We start from the raw sequence: 24,196 nt of genomic DNA on the forward strand, positions 1-24,196 counted from the left end.
AGGAAGACATGGAGAACTAGTAAAATAAATAGTCATTACCCAGACACTGTATCCAAGTAGAGTAACCAGTGTCATTAGCCAGATACCATGAAAAGGTCCAGCCTACAGAGACATTAGCCAGATACTATGACCAGATATAGTAATCTGAAACATTAGCAAGGTATGGTGACCAGACATAGTAACCAGAGACAGAAACTGTTACTGGGTACAGTAAACAGATTCTGTCAGTAGGAACAGTAAGTAGAGACAATACATCATACTCCAACCTGTTACAAAAAGCAGAGGCATTAACCAGAAACATTAGCTAGAACTTTGACCAGTCACAGTAAACACAGACATTACCCAGATACAGTGTACAGCTACTGTCACCAGAGATATTGGCCAGATACCATGACCAGGTATAGTATGCAGAGAAATGGGTCAGACATCTTGAATAAGTACAGCATAGAGAAAAATGTCCAGTTACTGTGATCAGACACAGTCACCAGACATTAATCATATACTTTGACAAGATACACTAACTAGAGACATTACCCAGATCCATGACTGGGTAGAAGAACAGGAGATATAAGCCAGACAATGTGACCATATACCGTAACCAGAGAAAATATTCAAATACTATGACTTGGGTACAGTAATCAAGAGACATTTCCCAGACATTGTGATCAGTTATAGTAACCAGAGACATTAGTTAGATACAGTGGCCAGATACTATAACTAGAGAAATTAAACACTTACCATGACCAGGTATGGGAACCAGAAAAATTAGCTAGTTACCATAACCAGGTTCAATAACAAGAAATATAATCCAAAAACCATGACCAGGTTCAATAAATAGAGGGAGAAAGAAAAGCCAAACCAGATATTGTGACCAGTTACAATAAGCAGAGTCATTAGGCAAATACCATGACTAGGTATAGTAACACATAAGATGACCAGGTACAGGAACCAGAGACATTAGCCAGATATAGCAACAAGCTCAGAAACCAGAGCCATGAGCAACTCCTGTGAGAAGTATGATAACCAGAGACTATTTAGCCCGATTCCATGACCAAGTACATAAACCAGAGAAATTATACACTTACTCTGGCCAGGTTCACGAGCAACAGACATTAGCCAGATACTGTGACCAGTAACCAGAGACATTAACCAGATACCAAGGCTAACTAGAGTACACACAACAAGATAATACCAAGATACCATGACACAGTACAGTAACCAGATACCAAGACCAGACATAGTAAAAAGAGTCATTACCCAGATACTGTGACCAGAGAAATCAGAGACTTTATCAACTACTATGACAAGATACAATGACCAGAGAATTAAACCAGATATTGTGACCAGGTATAGTAAACTGAGACAATACCCAAGTATGGTCATGAGGTCCAGAAACCTGAGACTTGGCCAGATCCCATGACAGGTACATCAAGCAGAGACCCTGATACCTGACCAGGTACAGTAACCAGAATCATGAGTCACATACCATGACCCAGTACAATAACCACAGACCTTAGCCACGTAAGGTCCAGGTACAATAACCAGAAACAGCCAGGTACTCTGACCAGACACAGTAAACAGAGACAATACACAGATACCATGACAAGGAATTGTAGGTAACCAGAGAGGTTTAGTCAAATTCTATGACCAATTACAAAGCCAGACACTGTGGCCACATACATTAAACAGAAACAATATTTAGACACTGGAACAAGGTACAATAACCTGAGAGACAAATAAAATAAACAAAATACTACCCATATACTGTGACTAGATACTATAACCAGAATCTTTTATGCAGATACCTGACCAGGTACAGCAAACTGAGACACTAGCCAGATGTCATGACCAAATAGAGTACTACAGACAATACCCAGAGAGATGACCAGATATTGTTACAATTGGCATTGGCCACATATTGTGATCAGATTCACTAACAAGAGACATTTGATACTGTGTTCATGTAAAGGGAACGACATCCAGATACTATGATCAGATATAGTAACCAGAGACAATAGCCAGATATCACGACCAGGTACAGTGAACAAAGATAATGCCTACATACTGGGATCTATTACAATAAGAGACATTACCCAGATACTGTGACCAGGTACAGTAACCACTTAGACAATTGCGGTGACCAGGTACAGTAAACAGAGACAATAATTAGATAACCATGACCAGTTACATTAAACAGACATTAGCCACATATTTCTGACCAGGTATAGTGTGAAACACTGGACAGATGACATGACCAAGTAACCAGAGACTTTAACCAGATTCCATGAACAGGTACTGTTCAAGCTGCCCTGGGCTCAGCCCACCTGTCACTCCCTTGGTGACTTGGCTAGGGATGCCTGGGGCTGTAGAGGTTCTGCCTTGTGCTGGGTTACACTGGAGAGGTGGCCCTTCTTCTCCATATGCCCTTCACCTCTGCACCAGCTCTGACCACAATGGGTGAAGGCCAGCTAGCCACACAGCACCCTTCCTGGTTCCCCAGGCCTGACCTCCAGGGCCAACCTCACCCCACCTTGCCCACCTGGGCACCTCTCCTACCTGGAGTTCAGTGTGGGGATTCTGAAGCCTCTGCAGCTACCATGTCCTGCAGCATGGCCACGGCAGTCCAGCGCCGAGTCCCCAAATGTCCCCAAAGGAATGGAGATGAGGGCTGCACCGCTACACTGCAGACAGGGTGGTCAATAGGAACACAGGGCGGACAATGGACACCTAACATGGGGCCCAGCTTCTGAACTGGGAACCTCGGATCAGGATTATACCATGTCCAAGCTGAAGGGAGCTCCAAGTCACAGTTCAGCCTGTTCAGCGCCGCTGCGCTCTGGGCGGTTGGCCACAATACAGATCAACTGCCATCCCACTGGAGCACGTAGATCATCAGAGCGTGTGGGCTTCTGAGTCTAGGAGAGCCGGACCGTGAGGGGATGGGGCTGCCGAGGGTTTGCCACAATGTGTGGGGTGGACCCTGTTGCCCTAGGCCCCGCCCCCAGGGTGCCCTCACAGGTGCAGTGAGGCCAGGGCAGGAGGGCCAGGACAGTGGGGGCCAGTGTGGTCTTCTTTGTGGAGCTTAGGGCCTCCAGGGCTTTCAGGGATGGTCAAAGTGAGGGCAGGGATGTCAGGGCCAGCTTCATGGAGTTGCATGCTGAATCCTCCAGTCTGAGACCCAATTCCCCAGGGGAAGAAGGACAGGTCCGAGTTCCAGGCACATATGTGTGGGCGCACATGCAGCTGTATGCAATGTGGCCTTTCACCTACTGCTTGAGATGCAGGAGCAGGCACTCACTAAGCCTGTGGCACGCATGTAGCTCAGCTGCCTCAGTGCCCTGCTACAGAGGGTCATGAACCCACTGTCCCAGGAGGAAGGTTTTAGAGATGGCTGCTTGCCAGGCACAAAATGGGGAGCCAGGGCTGGGACACCCAGGTGCAGGGATCCCACCCTAGGCCTGTGGGGCAAGGTTCTGATGGCTGAGTCTGAGCTGGCCCACCATCTGGGGCGCTGCAGGTGAAGACATATTCCTGCTGAAGGTGAGAACTGGACAATCAGGAGGACACAGCCTGGCCACCTGATGGGGTCAACAAGCAGCAGGTAGACCTGGAAGAAATTTATAAATTTTTAGACACATAGGTTCTGCCAAAAATAAACCACAAAAACATGAATCCGGAAGAGATTGAATCGGTAATAAAAAGTTGAGGAAAGCCCATGACTAGATGCTTTTACTGATTAATTTGTTGAAATCTTTAAAGGAGAACTAATTCCATTTCTTTTAAATTTGTTGCAAAGATTTGAAAGAGAGAGAATCATTCCCAACCCATTCTCTGAGGCTACCATTACCCTGGTACCATAGCAACAAGAACACAAGATAAAAGAAAATGTAGACTAATAACCCTGATGGACATAGATGTAAAATTTCTCAATAAAATATGAGCAAATCTGAATGTGCTTCAACAGAAAATTATAAAGATTATTCACCACAATCAAATTGGTTCCATCCCAGAGATGCAAGGATGGTTCAACATATTCAGATCAATAAACATAATACATCCCATTAACAGAAGGAAGGATAAAAATCATGCGATTAATAGATATGGAAAATGCATTTGAAAAATTTCAGCATCACTTCCTGATAAAAGTCCTGAGCAAATAAGGTTTGGGAAGATCATACCTCAGCATCATAAAGGCCATACAAGACATAGCCACAGGCAATATACTGAAATGAGAAAAGGGTATGTATTCTCCCTGCTCTTATTCGGTATAGTACTAGAAATTTTAGTCAGAACAGTGCAATAAGAGAAATAAAGGGCATACAAATTGGAAGGAGAGAAGTCAAATTATTTGTGTCTGCAGATGATATGTTTAAATATATAGAAAAACCAAAAGACTCCACCAAAAGACTATTAGAATGGATAAAGTCATTAAGGTAGCAAGATACAAAATCAATATACAAAAATCAGTGAGATTTTTATACACCAATAATGAATGTACTGAGAACCAAATAATAAAAACAATCCCATTCACGAATCTTTAAAACAAGCAAACAAAACCACAAAGAAAAAAGAACATGTACCACACACTGATTAAAGAAATTGAAGAAGATACAAAATAAATAAGAAATTCCCCATGCTCATGGATTGGAAGAATTAGTGTTGGTAATAATACATTAAACATGTATTCCTTCAGCAATAATACCTTAAGCAATTTACAGATTAAAAGCCATTCCCATGAAAATATGAATGATATTCCTCACAGAACTAAAGAAGAAAATTCTAAAATTCATATGGAAGCACAAAAGGACCCCGAAGAGCTAATGAAATCTTGAAAAAAAAAATACACAAAGGCTGTAAGCATCACAATAACTGGTTTCAAGACATACTACAGTACCATAGCAACCAAAAGAGCATAGTATTTGCATAAGAACAGATGCAATGACCAATGGTACAGAATAGAGACACACTCTCCTTCTCTCTCTCTCTCTCTCTCTCTCTCTCTCTCTCTTTCTCTCTCTCCATAAATATGTGTATTTATAGATAGATGAATACAAACATACATATAGATATATCCATGCATCTATATCTGCTGATTCCTAAGAAAGTTTCCAAAAAAGAAAACATTGGATAAAGTACCACCTCTTCAATAAATGATGCTAAAAATGGATACCCACATACAGATGATTGAATCTTGACTCCTCTTTCCATGCACAAAATTAAATTCAAAAGGTACACAGGCTTAAATGTAAAACCTGAAAACTCTAAAACTACTAGAAGAAAATATGGAGAAATAAGAAAGTGGTTCAAGCAACAATTTTCTGGATAGAACCACAAAAGCACAAGAAACAGAAGCAAAAACTGACAAAGTTGATATATTAAATTGAAAACTTTCTGCACAGCTAAAGAAACAGTCAACAGAATGAGACCAGAATGGGAAAAAACTTGCCACCTATGCATCTCACAAAGGGTTAATACCTAGAATGTATAATGACCTCAAAAAAAAACTAAAAACAATTAATCCAATTAAACATTGGGCAAATGATTTGTGAATAGACATATCTCGAAGACATACAAACAGTCAAAAATACATTTAAAAAAACCCTCTCAATATCATTAGCCATCAGGGAAATGAAGATACCACATCACCCCAGTTAGAAGGTCTATTATTATCACAATGAGATACCACATCACCCCAGTTAGAAGGTCTATTATTAACAATAAACCCTAAAATTAATAAATGTTGGTGAGGATGTGGGAGAAAAAGAACACTTACACTCTCTTGGTGGGAATTTAAATTGGCACGATCATTATGGAGAGCAGAAGGTTTTTCAAAAAACTTAAATTAGTTCAGAAGTACATATCCATAGGAAAAAGAATCAGCATACCAAAGGGATATCTGCATGCCCATGCAGTGTTATTCACAGTAGCTAAGATATTGAATGAAAACATGTGTTTATCAATACATGAGGAGATAAAGACAATGTAGTATATTTACACAAGGGAATATTATTTAGCCACAAAGAAGAATTGGCTTTGTCATTTACAGCAAAATGGATACAAAGGGAGGACATTATGTTAAACCAAGTAGGCCAGACACAGAAAGATAAGTCCCATACATTCTCTCTCATAGGTGGAATATTAAAAAGGGTGACTGAATGCAAGGGATGTAGGGTGGGTAAATAGAGGTTGGATATGATCATGCTGGGTGTTTGAATATATGGAAATATCACACTGACCCCCATTAATAAGGGCAACAATTACATGCTAATAAAAGATTGAAAACATATATAAAATTGTATTAATTAATGATTTTAAAATAAAAAAATAACTTATTAATCTTTATTTCCTCACATATGAATATTTGGTAATAAAGCATTCCACAGAATATTTCTTTTATAATATGTGAATTATTGCTATTTTACACAGAAAAGTATCCTACTATAGGTGCTGATTTTCCAAAGTCCCATGAGATTACTGAAGTACTTACGTAAACATTTTGGCGGGTTTGACCACTTTCCATTTCTACATATTACTGTCTTGCTACCTTCAAGTTGATATAAGGATTGGCACTGATATTCAACTGATGATCCCGTAGGATATACTGGTAATGGGAATGAAGTGAGATCTCCATTGTCAATAGGTGGAGGAGGCCCACATTTTCCTGTGGAATCTGGAAAAATACCATTTCATTTGTGGAGAGAACAAATCAAAATACAGTATAAAATTAAAGCCAGCACACACATCACTCTAGATAGCATCAAGATTTTATGATTTCTGGTACCAAATGATTGCTCACAGAAATCTTAATCATAGAAAATGAGAGTTACATTTTAAGTTCTTTTCATCTCAGTGAAGGCGCACATACACCATCAACAAATATGTCTCCTTTGTAGTGATTCAATACTAAAAAATGTGTCTTAATATATAAATGCTGATCACGTAGACAGTGAGGACAAACTAAGAAAGTTTCTTGTTATTATATATGACATTACGCAGTGTTTATTGTGTTCCTACTGACTTCTTCTTAATTTTCCTTTTCATTACAAAAGACAAAAAACTCCTTGAAGAAAGTTCAAAGGAAGTAAATTTGTAGAGAATAATAGGGAAATATTGTCTTCCTAATTTGGAGAAGATGAGTAAAAATCATTGTTACCTATTCCCTTTTTTTTTCACGTTTTGTATGTTGGGGCTTTTGAAAAATTTTAATTTGTTATATATGACAGCAGAATGTATTCCAATTCATATTACACATATAGAGAATAATTTTTCATATCTCTGGACACAAAGTAGAGTGACACCATTCTTGTCTTCATACATGTACTTAGGGTAACGATGTCCATTTCTTTCCACTGTCTTTCCTATCCACAACACCCCTCCCTTCCCCTTTTGCTACCATAAATTTTAATCTTGGACATAAATATTTTTAAATACCATTATAAGAAGATTCTAGAAGGTACAGAGAATTCACTCTGGCTAGGAACTTCAGGACTCAAGGAATGGCAATCAGGTTGTTATATGAGTTCATTTGGGGGCTCTTGTGTGTTCTAGATGGAGTACTGGAGAAGACTGATAATCTCCGAAATGATATTAGGTAGAGATAAATAAGGAAAATCTCATGGAAAGTCTCATCTCTTTAACCTAAGGACAAGGAAGGGAGCAGCCTTGCAAGTCTAAGAGATCTTTAAAACAATACATGACCTAATCTAGAGAAAATCATAAAAACATCATAAGGCACTGATGACCAGAGACCAGCCACATATAGGAGTGGCAGAAGAGATCCTGTATGCCTGTAGAGGCTGAATGAGAAACCTGACTTAAATCCAGCATGGCTGTAATGGAGAACCACTGAACATGAAATTTAAATAAAATGATTGGTGGGGAAGTCCTCAAGTATAATACCTAAAATATCAAGTGTAAAATTAAAAATTACTCATCATATTAAGGATCAGAAACATTTAAAAACAAGAAAGAGAATACAAGAGAATACTGATGTGATAAAAATATTGATAGTCAATGTTTCTTAAAAGCTCAGTAGGGTTTAGAACAGATAAATATAACAAATTAAACACAAAACAAAATGTCTCACTGGACAGACTGAACAGTTTGAGGATGTCCAAAGGATAAATCCATGCACTTCAAGATATAACAACCTAAATTACCCAGAATGAAAATAGACTGAAAATCAATCAATGAATCAATCAAACTTCAGAGACCTTTAGAGGAAAAGAAAATGTTGAAGGCCCAGAAAGAGGGAAGAAAGGATAATTGAGTTATCAAACAAATGAACAGACTAAGGAGGAAAAAGTCTATTATATTAGATATTCTTTCTTTTATCAATTACATTGTCAGTTTCTCACTCCTATAATTGCTAAAAGGAAGACTATTTAATATAGTAGACTTTTTTTTCTCTTCAGTTTGTTCATTTATGTTTGTTGCTTGAAAAATAATTATAGCGTTTTACCAAATGTTCAATGTTCAATGTATGAACAGGAATGTTCAATGTATGAACAATGTTCAGTGTACGAACAGGAAATACTAAAGGGTAAATGGATTTTAATGGAAGTAATGTTCCCATGTTTTGACTGAAAATAAAGTGCCATTACTAGTAGAGTGGTAAGTTGGGAATATATTATGTATATATTGCAATTCATAAAGCAACAATTTTAAAAAGAAAGGTGGTGGGCGAAGCTATCATAGAGATACACTCAAAAACAGGAAGATAAATCAAAATGAAATTCTTTTAATATGTTCCCTGAAAAGAAACAAGAATTAGAAATAGAGAAATTAAACAAATAAAACAAGAAACAAAAAGCCCAATATTTATTTTAAATATAAATGATCTAAATATATCAGGTGAAAGAGCAAGTAGGGCAAGATAGATTTATAAATGAGACCTAATTCTGTGGTTTACATAAAACTGACTTTTCCCTTAGCCAAAGGTAGGTTCAAATTAAAGTAAGAGAAAATAAATTAGGAAAAATTATTTTTAAAAATGGAAAAGGATGATATAATATCTCCATTATTCATTTCCTGAATTTTAAATATTAGAATGCTGATGACCAAATATCCAGACTTATTTTTAAAATAGAGTGATTCCCTGGCTAGACTCAGTCACATATTTTCAAATATACTCTATATACTGAAGATGCCCAAGTGTATATTTATATTCTATGATCAGTCTTCAATGACCTATTTTTTGTTTCTCAAAGTGGATATGTCTTGGAGTTGTCAAATGTACTGAATGTTTTAACGTTTAAGATGAGGAATTTTCTCAGATTGTAACTGTTCTATTAATCTGGTTAAATGTGTTTCCATTTCATAAAAAACATAACAGTATGTCAATCAACATATGAATATGAGATATAGAAATATTACTGGAAAAATACGGCAATTTTGGGGCAAATTTAGTGTTGGCAAAAATGATCTATATAGACCAAAAATAACTCACAAAAATTATTAATTTGGATTTCATCAAAAGTTAGAATATATGTTACTGGAAACAATGTCCTAGAACCTCAGAAGATAAACCACAAAATGTGAGAAAATATGTATAGACATATATCTGATAATGGTATTGCATCCTAACTATATGAAAGACTATCACAATGGAATGATAAGATAACCTACACAATTTAAATGGGAAAAACATTGAAATTTACAAAAAAAAGTATAACAATGTCCCAACAGATGTAATGTCTAAGCAGATATAATAGTGTTCACCATAAAGAGTCAACCAGGAAAATAAAATGAGGGCACAATGATATACCATTACATATACACCAATGTGGTAAAATTTTAAAACTGGCCATCTTATTTGTCAGTGAAGATGCAAGTCAATTGGAACTCTTAAATGTGGCCAATAAGAAGGTATAAAATATTCCAATAATCCTGAAAATCAATATGGCAGATTCTTATAGATTTAGTCATATACATAGCATATGACTCAGCAATTTCACTTTTAGAAATGTATCCTAGATAAAGAGTAAAAATATGTCTATACAAAGACTTTATTCTAATGTTCATAAAGAGTGCAATCATAATTACCAAAACATGAAAATAACCCAAATGTTCATTTGTAGTGGAATAGAAAACCAAATACTCATTGATTTGTATAATGTTATATGACTTCATAATGAAAACAATTAGTTAATGCAAGAAACAACAGAAAAAAATTTCATTTTGCTGAAAAACATAAAGCCAAATATAAATGAATATGCTGTGTAAATCTATTGATAACAAAGTTGTCAAAAGGCAAACTAATCTGTAGTGACAGAAATAACATTGATTACCTATGTTGATGGAATTGAGGGTAGACTCAGTGGATAAAGAACCAGAGAACTTTCTCATAATATTAAAAGTATCACAAACTTCATTATGTTTATACTTATATAATTTATCAAAGTCTTTCACCTTCACACTATATACTTCTTTGTATATACTTCATACCTAAATAAAGTTTGTCTTTTTAAAATTGAATGCTTAGAAATTTAAAAATGAGTAGGTGACTGGCAAGGGAGGAAGAAGGGCCAGAGGAGGTAGTGGGGAATGAAACTAATTAAATTATCATGTGCAGATATGAATATGTCACAACAAAGCCCATTAGTCTATATTATAAAATACATACTAATATAATTTTTAAAATCATCCCTTAGAAATTAAATATGCAGTTTTAAAAACATTTTTAAATATAATTAAGTTACTGAAAGAAAAAAGTCAAAGCAATCTGTCTACATAGAACATAAAAAGTGAAAAGATATAGAAATAAAAGTTATATGTTCAAAGCAGATTAACCCAAATAACACTTCAGATAGAAAAAATACAGGAAAAATAATAATATAAGCAAAAAATAGTTCTGAAGAGAAAGTTAAAAACCATCAAATAAAAGCTCAATACAAATTTTAAGCAAATTAATAATATAAATCTTGTAAAATTTAAAATTGCCAAAGATAAAAGAACATTCTTAGAGCTGAAACAAGTAATGGATAGACCTGTTACCTAAAAAAGAATAAAGTTCAGAAAAGCCCAAAGCTTCTCATGAGCAAAAATGTGTATCAAAAGACCTAGATATGAAATATAGAATGTATATGTAGAAATATATACATAGAAATATACTTCATTTTTAAAAGAGAAAGGTCAATATCATTAAGCTGTGAATTCTTTGTAAATTACTTTGCAGACCCAAGAGAACTGCAAACAAAATCTAAACAGGGTAATTGAAAGTAACATGGTAAGCTAAATTTAAAAGTTTTCAGAAGATCAAAGTGTGGTGGCAGCAAGAGTGTGTGAGTAGATCCTAAGTGGTATTCGGGCCTCCACACACTCAGATCAGTACCTCTGGAGAAAGTTAGCTGTCATTCAGGTAACCTAAGGAGAGGCCCATGTGGTCAGGAGCTGAGGCCTCCTGCCAAAATCTATGTGCGTGAACCATGTGGGAAGCAGATCCTGCAGAACAGTCTATTACTCCAATGTACTGACTGCACCACAAGAAGAAACTGACTCAGAAGTACCCAGGGAAGTCATTCCCAAATTCCTGACCCACAGACACTGTGAGACAACAAATGTTTGGTATTAAACAAATATGTTTTGGGGGAAATTTGTTTTAATGAAACAAATAACTAACATATTATCTGTTAGAAGGTAGTATTTTTACCCAATGTTTTATTCACATATTGGAAGAATTTTATTAATTAGAGAAATACGTTTATACACATACATACATTTATTGAGTTGCAAGAAATTGTTTTAGTAAATTTCATACTAAGAAAAGTAAAGAATGATTTTAAAGGCTCTAATTTATGTACATATCATGTACATAAACATAGACAACTATTTGGTCTTGTCACTGGGTGTTTGTGTGTGTGTGTGTGTTAGTGTGTTTAGGAAAAATATCAATTCAGAATTACAAAGTAGGTCAAGATGTAAATGAAACTTACAGCTACATCTTGGAGGAGGTATCCAGCCACTACTTGTACATTTTGCCGTATTTCCCCTGGTTGCAGGATAAAAACCACTTTTACATTCATATCTGATTTCATCTTCAGTTCTGTGCTTAATCCTTTGAGGTGAGTAAACACCATTTGGAATATAAGGAGGATTACATGTTACTTCTGGAAAAAGAAATAGGATGTGTGAATAGTGTGGAAATCAGTACTCATTAAAATTAAGTATATCAAAGTAAGACTATAGGTGATATTTATTTGTCCCAAGAGGAGCACAAAATGACATTAAAATAAACATATCCTCACATATCACTATATATATCCTTATATATTACTCCTGTTAAACTTACTGTGGTTTTCACCAATATGTTTGTGTCCCCTGAACTCTAAATCCCTCTTTGTCCAAAGCCATCACATACTTCATGATACTCCATGTATGGCAATGACTTCATCATGTATAACTTCAAATATTTCTTCCACTTTCTTCTATTTCTTTTGGCACTGTTGCTCTCATAAATATACATAGACTCTTCTTTCCGACAACTAGTAGGATATCACATCCCTTCTTTGAATTAAATGTGGCCATATGACTTAGATAGTTCAATGTAATGAAAATAAAAACAGAAGTTAGTTTTAAAAGACGCTATATGAATTTTCATGTTCTCACTCCCACATCTGCAATAACTGAAGAAGAACATTGGAAAGATGATGCCTTTATCACCTGATTATTAGAACTAGTTTACCATATTTCACTGCATTACCATTGCCACTGTTACAGGATTCTTCCACAGAGTCCAGGAACCAGGGCATTCAGCAGGAAGCAGAGCATATTAGTGTTGGCACTGGTCCAGCGGGTTTGTATCCAAAGGCTGAGGCCCCAAAGCAGGAAGTGTTGCCTTATATACTCACTGCAACTGTTCTCATGAAAAATCTACCTAACTTCTTTTCAGAAATGCCTGCAAATATCTGAGGACAGGAATTACGACAATATAGCTATGTCTTCTTGCTATTCTTTTTATGGTTATGATTTCTTTAACTCTTCAATCATCTATAATCTCTTGTCTAGGTCATGATCATTGGAAGACATCCCTTTAAAAGGAGGTAGGCAAAAAAGAACACGATATTCAGATATACTTCTTGTGGGGAAAAGCGCTCTGCCTCTCTGCATGACATCCTTCCATGAAGAAGCTGGGAGTTAGGATTTCTTTTTCAGCACCATCATCACTGTTGTTCCAAATTAGACCCGTTGCTCATGAAAATCTCCACTTTCTGGATCCCTTTAATTCCATTGTCTAAAGAGAGATTTACCTCATCTGATGTTAACATAATTTACTCTTTAGAGCCAAATTCTAGGCTTTAGAAAAGCAATCTATGTATTTCAGAATAGCAAGGGCTGGGGTTATGGCTCGGTGATTGAGCGCCTCGAAAGTGTGAGGCACTGGGTTTGATCCTCAGCACCACATAAATAAATAAATAAATAAATAAATAAGGATATTGACCATCTACAACTAAAAATATTTTTTAAAAAAGAGAATTGCAGATTATTAAAATTGGAAAGCCTATTGACAGTCCTGACTCTGCTCCTGGAATGTTTTATCACCATGAACTAGCTACTTAATAGTATATTTAAGCTTATGGTCCTATTTATTTTTATCTTGAGAGAATATCATACAAATTAGTGTCAAAAAGGACTTTGCACATTTAATTCTTACAAATTTAATATGCCATTTTTGAGAAAAATAGATTGCTTGCATAAAATGATTATATTAATTAAAATAATTGGGTCTGGGGCTATAGCTCAGTGAATGGTGGAATCCTTGCCTAGTATACAGAAGGTCCTGGGCCCAATCCCACGTACCACAAAAATAAATAATAAATAAATAAATAACCAATAAAATTCTTTTGGAGTCAGGAACAAGGATTGAACTCAAGGCACTTGGCAACTGAGCCACATCCCTAGCCCTCTTTTGTATTTTATTTAGATACAGGGTCTCTCTGAGTTCCTTAGTACTTTGCTGTCACTGAGGCTGATTTTGAATTTGTGATGCACCTGCCTCAGCCTCCCAAGCCCTGGGATTACAGATGTGCACCACCGCACCAGGCCTGATAAAATTTTTAACAAAAGAGACAGAAAATAAAAATAATCTTACCTTCACATGAGGGACTTGGACTCCATCCTGAACTAGTGCATGTAGCATTGCCTCTTTCACTGTTTTCAAAACCTTGATTACATTTATATTGAAATATTTCATTCTCCTTATAAATTTTCTTCAGAGATACAGAATAGCCATTTCTAATTTCTGGCGATGTGCAGGAAATTTCTAAATACAAGAGATTAAATTCTAAAATGTTTATTATGAACTAAAGGACTATGACCAAGTTGTGTTTATATAAAAATAGAAATTTTGTTTCCATTAGGTAAATCATCCAAACAAACAAAAGTTCTCTTTTGGCTTGACTGACTTATCTGTTATTCTTAACATCGTTGTTATTATCAGTTGCCCTTCTTTTTTGCCAGAAGTTAAAATTCTGAGTAAAATTATGTTTCAATTTTAGTTTAAGGGTAAATTAGTCCTTTGGCAATAAATGATAGTAATACTCATCAAATGTATATGTGATATTGAATTTAGATTTTCTCCAAGTGACTTGTAAAAATAAAACATTTTCTTGTTATTGATTAGAGTACTTATTCAACAGAAAACTTTGTCAAGGAAATTTATTCAATTCATTTTTCATTACATCTTTGAAAAGTAACTGAGATTCTGCTTTTGTGTCTTCATCATCTATACAGGTTTTCTGTCAAAAAAAATCACAACAAAACAAACACACAAACAATAACAACAGAAAACTGCCCATCATCCTTGACACCACTTCTCTCAACACATTTCCCTCAGATAGTGACAATGATAACTGTTTTCCCAAATCCTCTTCTTCCATCTTCCTAATCTGTTTTTCTTGGGTTTAACTACAAAAACTTCCAAATGGTCACTTTATTCCTCCACTTGAAATCCTTCATCAGTTCCCAAATCAGTCTGCATTAAAGCTAAGTTCTTAAGAATGGTGCATTAGCTTCTCAGTACCTTGTACGGGCCTATCTTCCTATCTTCAGTTTACCACTGACTTATCACCTGACTGCATCCTATGCAAGGCCCCTGTGGACAGTGGACAAGGAACAATAGAACTTCACACTTATTGAAGCCTCACTGCCTTTCTATGTTCCTCTTTGACCTTCCTGGGACTGGCATGCTTTTGCCTTCTTCATGGTCACCTAAAAATAGCCAGTAGTATTGTTACATGCCTGTAATCCCAGCAGCATAGGCTGAGGCAGAATTTCAAGTTCAAAGCCAGCCTCAGGAACAGCAAGACACTAAGCTTGTCTAGTGTCTCTAAATAAGGGCTAGGGATATGGCTCAATGTTTGAGTGCCCCTGAGTTCAATCCCTGGTACCCACCACCCTGAAAAAAGAGCCAACAACAATATGTTTATGGTTAGAGTATGGATGTTGATGCCAGATAATAACCTAGGTTTAAATCTAGACTCCCTATGCTGTGGTAATCTAGGCTGCATGATTTGATTTTTGTTATGGTTTACATGTGAAGTAACACCCAAAAGCTCATGTGTGAGACAATGCAAGAAGATTTAGAGGTGAAATGATTGGGTTATGAGAGCCTTAACCCAGTTAATCCTCTGATAGAAATTGACTGAGTGGTAACTGAAAGTAGGTAGGGTGTGGCTGGAAGAGGTGGGTCATTGAGGGTGTACCTTTGGGGTATACATTTTGTATGTCGTGAGGAGAGTCTCTCTCTCTCTCTCTCTCTCATTCCTGATCATCATGTCCTGAGCCTCTTTCCATTGCTTCATTATTTCACCATCATGTCCCTTGAGCCCCAGGGAATGGAGCTGGCTATCTATGGACTGAGACAGCTGAAACTGAGACCTCAAATAAACTTCTCCTCCTTTAATTGTTCTTTTTTTTTTTTTTATCAAGCAGCCAAGAAGCTGACTAAAACAATTTTGCACCAAAATTTCTTCAATTATAGAGATGATATTAGTACATAAATCATAAAACTGTTTTGTAAGGTAGAAAATAAGATGACTTATATAGAAAACTAAGATCAACTACAGGGATATTGTACATGCTTAATAAATGTTAGCTTTTTAAGAATTATTTATATTCATTATTGTATACAATGTTTTTAAATATATATTTTCATAAGAAAAACTAAGAACAATCAAGCAAGCAGTTAAATATATCTCACCCACACATCTTGGTTTCTCATTACTCCAATGACCATTTTCTGAACAATATATTTCTTTGTGTCCTTCAAGTCTGAAGCCTGAATTACACTCAAACTGCACGACTTGTCCAGAATAATATTCCTCATCTGGTTCTGTCGCACTACTGATAATTCTCCCATTCTCTGGTTCTGTCACTGGCAAACACTTAACAACTAAAAAAACAAAAATAAAATTTTTTCTAGTAGAATTAGAAAACTTTATAATGAAATCGTGTGAGCGTGTGTGTCTGTGTATGTGTAAAAATCATCGATAAAATAGAGGAAATTACTTAAATATTTTTAGAAGCATTTGATATACCTGTTTGCAAAAGATAAGGGCTCAGTAACATTAAAATTACTGTTTATCTCTGATTCTTTTCTGTGGAAGTGAACAAACAACTACTTTGAATGGTAGTTTGCATTTTTATGGTAACAAGTAGTTCAAATTATTAAGAAATATAAGTTTAGAATGACTAAATACAAAATTTCCATTTATGCCCCCAAATAATATAAACCAGCATTCTAAAAGATATAAAAGTAAACTTCATAATATTTACTTCAATAGAAAAATTGTTCTTAAATTTCCTTCCTCTTTCACCTCAGTGTTCAAAATAACTTGAGTACTTATTTTGATTTTTTACTTAATATTTTCAAGTATCCAAGGTTATGGTAGTCAAACCTTTTTACTGTAGAAGGACCCTGGATTCTTGTTATAATGAAAATTATAGGAGTGCTTCTCTTTCACCCCAAAGATACTGATTCAATAGGCCTTTCTTTTAGTAACCCAAATCTCAGTTTTAACAAGAATCCCAAGGGATTTTGATTTATTTGTTTATTTATTCTCTCTCTCCCTCTTATTTATCTATTTATTTATTTTTGAGGTAGTGGAAATAGAACCCAGGTCCTCACGCATGGCTAATAAACACACTAACACTGAGCTATAACCTCAACTCCTATATTTGATATATGGAAACACAAAATATGTAGTAATAAAATGACTTGTCAGGCGTGTTTGGTACACATCTGTAATCCCAATGACTTTGTAGGCTGAGGCAGGAGGAACACAAATTCAAAACCAGCCTCAGAAACTTAGTGAGGCCCTAAGCAATTTTGCAATACCCTGTCTCTTAATAAAATCCAAAAAACCTGGAAATGTGGCTCAGTAATTGAGCACCCTGAGTTCATTCCCTGGTACCAAAAATAAATTTAAAAATAAAAAATAAAACAAAATAACTAGATACATTGCAGCACTGGACAAGCAGAATGCAGAAAGAACAACTTTTTCAGATTTTTCAAAAGTTTCTTAAAGCCACCTACCTGTAGGATAACGAAACTAGATATCCACATTGGATAGCCAGTTAAGTGGTTGGTATTCAGCAAGGGAAGGAACTTTACTGTATTATAAACCAGAAAAATAATTTAAATAAAAAATATTTAATTATAAACTTAAGGATGTTTTGATGTCAAACATTTTGAAAAAGCTTAAATAGTTTAGCTATCTTGAGAGATTGTAAATAAATTTTATATTACCTTCACATATAGGAATATCATTTGTCCATCCTTCTGCTTTACATTCTCGGAAATTATTGTCGCTTAACATTCGATACCTGAAAACACAAAAATAACAGACTGGCAAGAGATTACGTATTTGCATGCAGTTTTTAGCTTAATCCTACTCTGAATGTCTTTCAAAAACTCCTTTTTATGGAAAATTAGCTACTTATACATTTACTTCCTTCTTTTTCTCTTCCTTTATTTTACCTTCCCTACTATCCTTTCTCCCTTCCTGCCATCATTTGTTCTTTCCTTCCTTTCTTCCTTCCTTCCTGTCTTAAATGTCTTTCTCACCCCCTCTCTTTTTTTCTTTGAAAGACCTGCAGACTCACTAAATAATTTTCATGGGCCTTTGTTTTCTTCATTTGCAAATAAGGATTGTTCTGCTCATTGTACAAGTAAAATAGATGTTCTTCCTCAAAAAAAGGAAAATGGCTTTTATTTGTGACTAATTCTGTAAGGAAAGAAAACAGTTTCATAAACCTAGTTTTAGTCACAGAGACAAGCATTTATTCTATGTATCATTCATGTAAAGGAAACAAAATAATTGACTACTAAGATAATCCTGTAACTTCTCTACTAGCTAGAATGGTAGAAAGCAGATTTTGTATTTATTTTTTTCCACCTGCACCAGAGATCCATTTGTTTCCCAAAGATGTTGCAGATATTCTGCAACATTCTGCAAAAGCCTCCCATGGTCCAAATATTTGGAGGGAGGAGTGGAGGAAAAAGAGAGAAGTTGCCTATTTGATAGTGATTGGCAAAAAAACAGTAGCTCACAATACTCAAACCCAGACAAGCAGAATAATAATAAAAAAATTTTTAAAGGTTTTTCAAAACTTCTGAAAACTACCTTCCTGTAGGATTATAAAACTGGATATCTGCATTGAATATCCAGTTTAATGGTTAGTATTCAGCAAGAGAAATAACTAAAGGCAAAAGATCAAAAAGGGTTAGTTGACTGACAGAAAGCAAGCGGTAAAAAAATCTATTTCACCAGTTTGGGGATGTAGCTCAGTGGCAAAGTGCTTGCCTTGCACTAGGTTTGATCCTCAGCACCTCATAAAAATAAACAAATAAAATAAAGGCATGCTGTCCATCTACAAGTACAAAAAAAAATTAAATCTACTTCACCATCTACAACTAGGTCAAAAGATTTACATCCCCTTGAAAATAAATTTAAGAATCAAATTTATTTTAAATAAAAAATTAAAATAACATAAATTACTTCAGTTTGCTGAATGATCTCAGCACTTCATTTCACTGATAAATATCAGCGATTTTACTGACAAAGTTTTGTTGGAGACTAAGAGAAGAGGCAGAAACTCCCACAGTGAGGCTATAGCAGAGTTACCCCTACTTGACACAGGGTGAGGTAAAGAGAGCCAGAATCAGAGGCAAGTCTGTAGCTAATTTCTTGAACAAGTTGTAAATATGAATTGTTACAATTGAGGAAATCAAGTAAAAGAAATTTATGGATTTTGATTCCTTTCCAAGTCATTGTTGGAACCTAAAGGGAAGACTTTTCCAGAAATTTCAGAGGTAGAGCAAATGGAAAAGTTCAGGCCCAGATTGGCTTAACCTACTTGGTTATTATATAAAGATGACAGTAATAATGACTGAGAGTTGGACTGAAAATGTGTTTGAAAAACTTCCTCAGAAAAGGCCAAATTATTAAGAACTAATACTTATTGGGCATTTGCAATATTCCAGGATTTCTTTTAAGGGCATCAAATATGGGTCTTATTTATTTCTCTCACTAATCCCATGATGCACATGATATGTGTTCACTTGAAAAAGAGAGCAAAATACAAGTGAAAACCTATTTATACACACAGATACTGAGAGTTGAAGGTTTGAAATGTGGATTTAGTGTGAAGTCTAACCTTTAAACTATTACATTTTCTTGCTCCAAATCAAGAAATGTATGAAGGGAGAATAATGATTCAATTTATAATCTCTTGATACTTCTTGTTTAGTGTAAAATTACAGTGATCTGATCATGGCTTTCTAATGTACAATATTTTCTGCTAAATAAGTTTTTGATCTAGAGAGGAATAAAAGAGAGGAAAAAATAGTAAGGAGGTACTGTGATGAGATCAGTCAGGAAACCTGACTGGTTGGTTAGAAGGCATAAAATCAATGATTCTGAAAGAGTAGCATTTTTGATATGAATGATAAGAAGAATTTGTATAACATGAAAATTTAAATAATAGCATTTATAAATAAAACTTACAACCAAAGTCTTGCTTCCCCTTAAATTTTATAAATTTATAATTTTATTATATGTCCAATTATCCCCAACATAAATAACCCAAAATACCCTGCAAATAGTACAATGTAGAAAAGATGCCTTGGGTGAACACTTACTTACATGTGAACTGTTTTTCCATATACTTATAATAATACTATACCAGGGTAATTACAGCTTGAATTTCTTAATGTTAAGGAGATAGTATGATATACACATATAATAATTTATATTGTACCTTAATTTTCAAGTAATTTGTGTATGTAAATTAGTACAGTTCCTCTTTAGTATTTGAGTTATAAACCTTTTTAATATTGACTACATACCCCTCATCACATTTATAAACAACTTTTGCACCATATTCAAATTTATTTCCTACTTCAAGATGAAAAGAACCAAAGGGAGTATCCCCAGGATGTCCACAGGTCTTCCTTAAATATATATATATATATATATTAGCATGTTATACAGGGAACACATTTTATGTAGGAGTTGTAGACAAAGATATTTGGTATTTAATGAGAGGACAACATTGAGTTAAAAGAAAATTGAAAATAGCAAAGCTATTATTTTATAATTGAATGCATTTTTAAATTTTGTCAGATTACTGTTGTCTTTTTAAAAATAATCATGTATCGTTTTGTATTAAAATGATAAGAATGAAATAATTCAACAAGTATTGTTGCAATATCAAGTATCAAGCATTTTCACAACTAAAAGATTTCATAAGTTTCACAAAAAAAGTGAAGTACTCAGGCTGGGATTGTGCCTCAGTGGTAGAGTGCTCGCCTAGTATGCACGAGGCACTGGGTTCAATCCTCAGCACCACATAAATGTTAAATAAAGACATTGTGTCCACCTAAAACTTAAGAATAAATATTTTTTTTTAAAAGTGAAGTACTTACTCTGACATATCCTGGCTGGATTACGAGCCACCCATTCTCCATTTCTGCATGCCTTTATGATGATGCCAAGTGTTCTGTAGCCAGGGTGGCATTTGTAGATAGCCTGAGTACCCTCTGAATAAGGCTGGTCAGGCCAGGAACCAGACAGAATTTCTGTATCTCCTCTTGGAGGAGGTCCTTGGCAATCTGCAAATAATGAAAGCAAACATATGGTATGTTGGGGTTAGCTTTGCTTTTAAAAGTACCTATATGGTTACTGATCCATCCCTTGTTGCAATGTGTGTCACGGGTTGGTTGTGATGTGTCCCCAAAAGCTCACTTATAAGATAATGCAAGAAGGTTTAGAAGAGAAATGAATGGGTTATGAGAGCTTTAACCCAATCAGTGAATGTATACTTTAATGGGGGGATTGGGGATTAACTGAGTGGTAAATAAAGGTGAGTAGGTTGTGGCTGGAGGAGATGGATGGGTCATTAGTGTTGGGAGTCACCCCAGCTCCAAAGACTAACTTCCCCATCCCCCCCGCCAAGAGCCGCCCAATGGTGAGCCCTCCTGACTCTCATGATCCTTACCCACCAATCAGAAAGCACTCCATGCCAACTGTCAAACTGTTAAACCGTTAAACTGTCATAACTGTCAAACCACCCCTGGCTCTGTAAATATGCAGAGCTGTTCCTCAATAAACAGGCATTTTCTCCGATGACGAGCCTTGTTCCTTGTTCATTCTTTCAAATAGAGTATATTTTTTGTATCTGGCCAGTGGAGTCTCTCTGTCTCTCTGCCTTCTGATCATCATGTGAGCAGCTTCCCTCTGCCACACTCTTCCACCCTGATGTTTCGCCTCACCTCGAGCCCTGAGGAATGGAGCTGCCTATCTATGAACTGAGACTTCTGAATCTGTGAGCTCTCGGATATACTTTTCCTCCTCTACAATTGTTCTGGTCAGATCTTTTAATCACAGCAACAGAAAGCTGACTAGAACAGTGTGCATGTAAAACAGTGTGTGTGTGTTTAAAAGTAAATTGTGGGATTGAGAGGATTAAATAAATTAAATCCAAGTGAGAAAGCCCTATTTCATGCAAACATATGGTCTTTGGCTATTTCTTACCTAGTTATGACTGCCAGCTCTGGATATGGATTGATGATCAGAAGTTGAATAAATAGAGGAATGGTAATGAAGAAAGGAAGAACCAGACAAACTTTGAGAGATTACATCTAACATAAAATTTTCTGAAACCTGTTTAGAATCAGAGTTCCCTGCTGAAGATTTGGACTGAAATTTCACATATTCTCAGACAAAAAGTCCCAACAGGAAAAGTGGCCTGCTTTAAGTAAACAGTATCTTTATTGAACATATTCACTCAGGATCAAATTTTAAAACAGGAGTCAAAGCATCAAAGAAGCAGGTGAATTTATCAGTCTTTTGGGATAGAGGAACAAAATTCTTACCAGGTTCTCAATTGAAAACATATGAGCGTGCATACACACACACACACACACACACAAACACAGACACACACACACATAGTCCTCTCTTTGCATCTTTTCATACCAGAAGTGGACTGACTCAAACTAAAATGTAACCCAGGCCCAAATGAATTTAATTAGATCAAAAGAAAGCAAACTCTCTCATTGGTGGGAGTAATTATGTAAACTTAAGTCATAACCTTCCATCTCATACAAAATGTATGGACTCGAATGAAAATTAAAGCACACATGAAAGGAGAAAAAGTATGTCCAGAAAGAGAAAATAAAGTTAGTAAATAGCAGACACTTAGCTCCTGAAGCTACAATGCTATCAATATCTTTAGAATAACTCTTTTAAGTATGTTAAAGAAATTATATAAAGAAGATGTAAATGAGTAAAAATAAAAAGATACCCAAAACAAAATGACTCTAAAAATCATGTGTTATTCTGAAAGTACAGAATAAATATGTGAAATAATGTCTCATGAGTCATATGGACACAGAGGGAAATATATTAAACTTAAGAAAGTCTAATGTAGAAATGCCACAAGTGAAATACAGAAAGGCTAAAGTGCATAAATAAGAACAAATCAAACAGAGTAAAAAGATGTGTCATGCAGAGTCAAGTGACACAACATATGAATAACTGGAGTTTCAATGAGGAAAAATTGACAGAAAAATTAATACTGAAAGGTACCTAAAATTGATTAGAGAAATCAAAACACAAATGCAAATCTTGGCAAAGGAAACCTATATTCAGGCTCTGCTAAAACACACACATAAAAAACAAAAGCAAAAACCTTAAACACATACAGAAAAAAAAACATTTTATTTTGATAGCACTAAAATAACAAGTGAGTCAATAATAGTAAATGTTGAAGCATGAAATCATTGTCTTATATTTCTAAAATTAGGCGCTTAAAATTTCATTTCAAAAATTAGTTAGGTGCTTAAAATTATATGTCAACTGAGAATTCATAAAGAAAAATTTATTTTAGGCTCAACACCTCAGAGGTTTAGTCCTTAAAACTATAAACTCAGAGTAATTTATTTCTTTGCTAAGTAACTGTTGTTAGGTACTTTGGTCACAGTGATGAAAAGCTGACTAACATACAAATACTAACAGGTTGCTGTGAGTAACCTGACCATGTGGTTCAGAAGCATTTTGAACTGGTTTGTGGCAGGAGTTTGGATAAGTTTGGATATGTAGGCTGGAGAAAACTTAGAATGTTTAAAGCAAAGCTGGCCAAAGAAAAAGTCAGATTCATTTAATGGCAATTAATGGTTAGACTTACAGCAGACTTCTCAATAGCGGTAACAAGCTAGAAAAGTTAAAATATCTTTTTACCTTCTTTTCTAAGAAACATTCTTTTTTAAAATTATAGAGCATATAAAAGCATTGATACACGCTATAACATGAATGACCCTTATGCTCAGTGAAAGAAGCCAGACACAAAAACTAGACTGCAACGTAACATGCCATACCCTTGTCAATTCCATTCACATGAACTATCTAGGATAGGCAAATTCACAGAGTCAAAAACTAGCTTAGTGGTTGCTATGGACTGGGGGAAGTAGAATTAGGTGTGACTGCTTGTGGGTTCAGGATTTCTTTTTGTAATGATGAAAATGTTCTGGAATTAGATGGTAGTGATGGGTGTACAAGTTTGTGAGTATATTAAAAACCACTGAATTGTACACTAAAAATGTAGGACATTGGCAAAGAAATTCAGACAGACAGGTAGTTATTGTTTTGATCCCAGATGGCAAATGGACATGCATATCTCACTTGAGATCTTTGTA

At 35.3% G+C, this 24,196-nt stretch overlaps 1 protein-coding gene across 8 annotated transcripts in view; it reads right to left on the reverse strand.

The window, feature by feature from the left end:
* The window catches only part of LOC107140718 (complement factor H-like), a 49,314-nt gene that overhangs the window by 22,456 nt on the left and 2,662 nt on the right, over nt 1–24,196 (reverse strand). The window contains exons 2-7 of one of the 8 annotated variants that reach the window (XM_048809766.1): nt 20,927–21,112; nt 17,747–17,845; nt 16,199–16,390; nt 14,090–14,260; nt 11,934–12,107; nt 6,569–6,670 (exon numbers count right to left, since the gene is read on the reverse strand). In XM_048809766.1, coding sequence (XP_048665723.1) covers nt 6,569–6,670; nt 11,934–12,107; nt 14,090–14,260; nt 16,199–16,390; nt 17,747–17,845; nt 20,927–21,112 — 924 coding nt within the window. Of the gene's footprint in view, nt 1–60; nt 3,608–4,170; nt 4,224–5,710; nt 6,671–11,929; nt 12,108–12,700; nt 13,029–14,089; nt 14,261–16,198; nt 16,391–17,746; nt 17,846–20,926; nt 21,113–24,196 lie in introns of those variants that run through there. The other 7 variants (XM_048809770.1, XM_048809769.1, XM_048809771.1 and 4 more) reach the window with 7 other exon arrangements.

The sequence above is a fragment of the Marmota marmota genome, unplaced genomic scaffold, assembly GCF_001458135.2.
Source record: "Marmota marmota marmota unplaced genomic scaffold, marMar, whole genome shotgun sequence".
Lineage (NCBI taxonomy): Eukaryota > Metazoa > Chordata > Mammalia > Rodentia > Sciuridae > Marmota > Marmota marmota.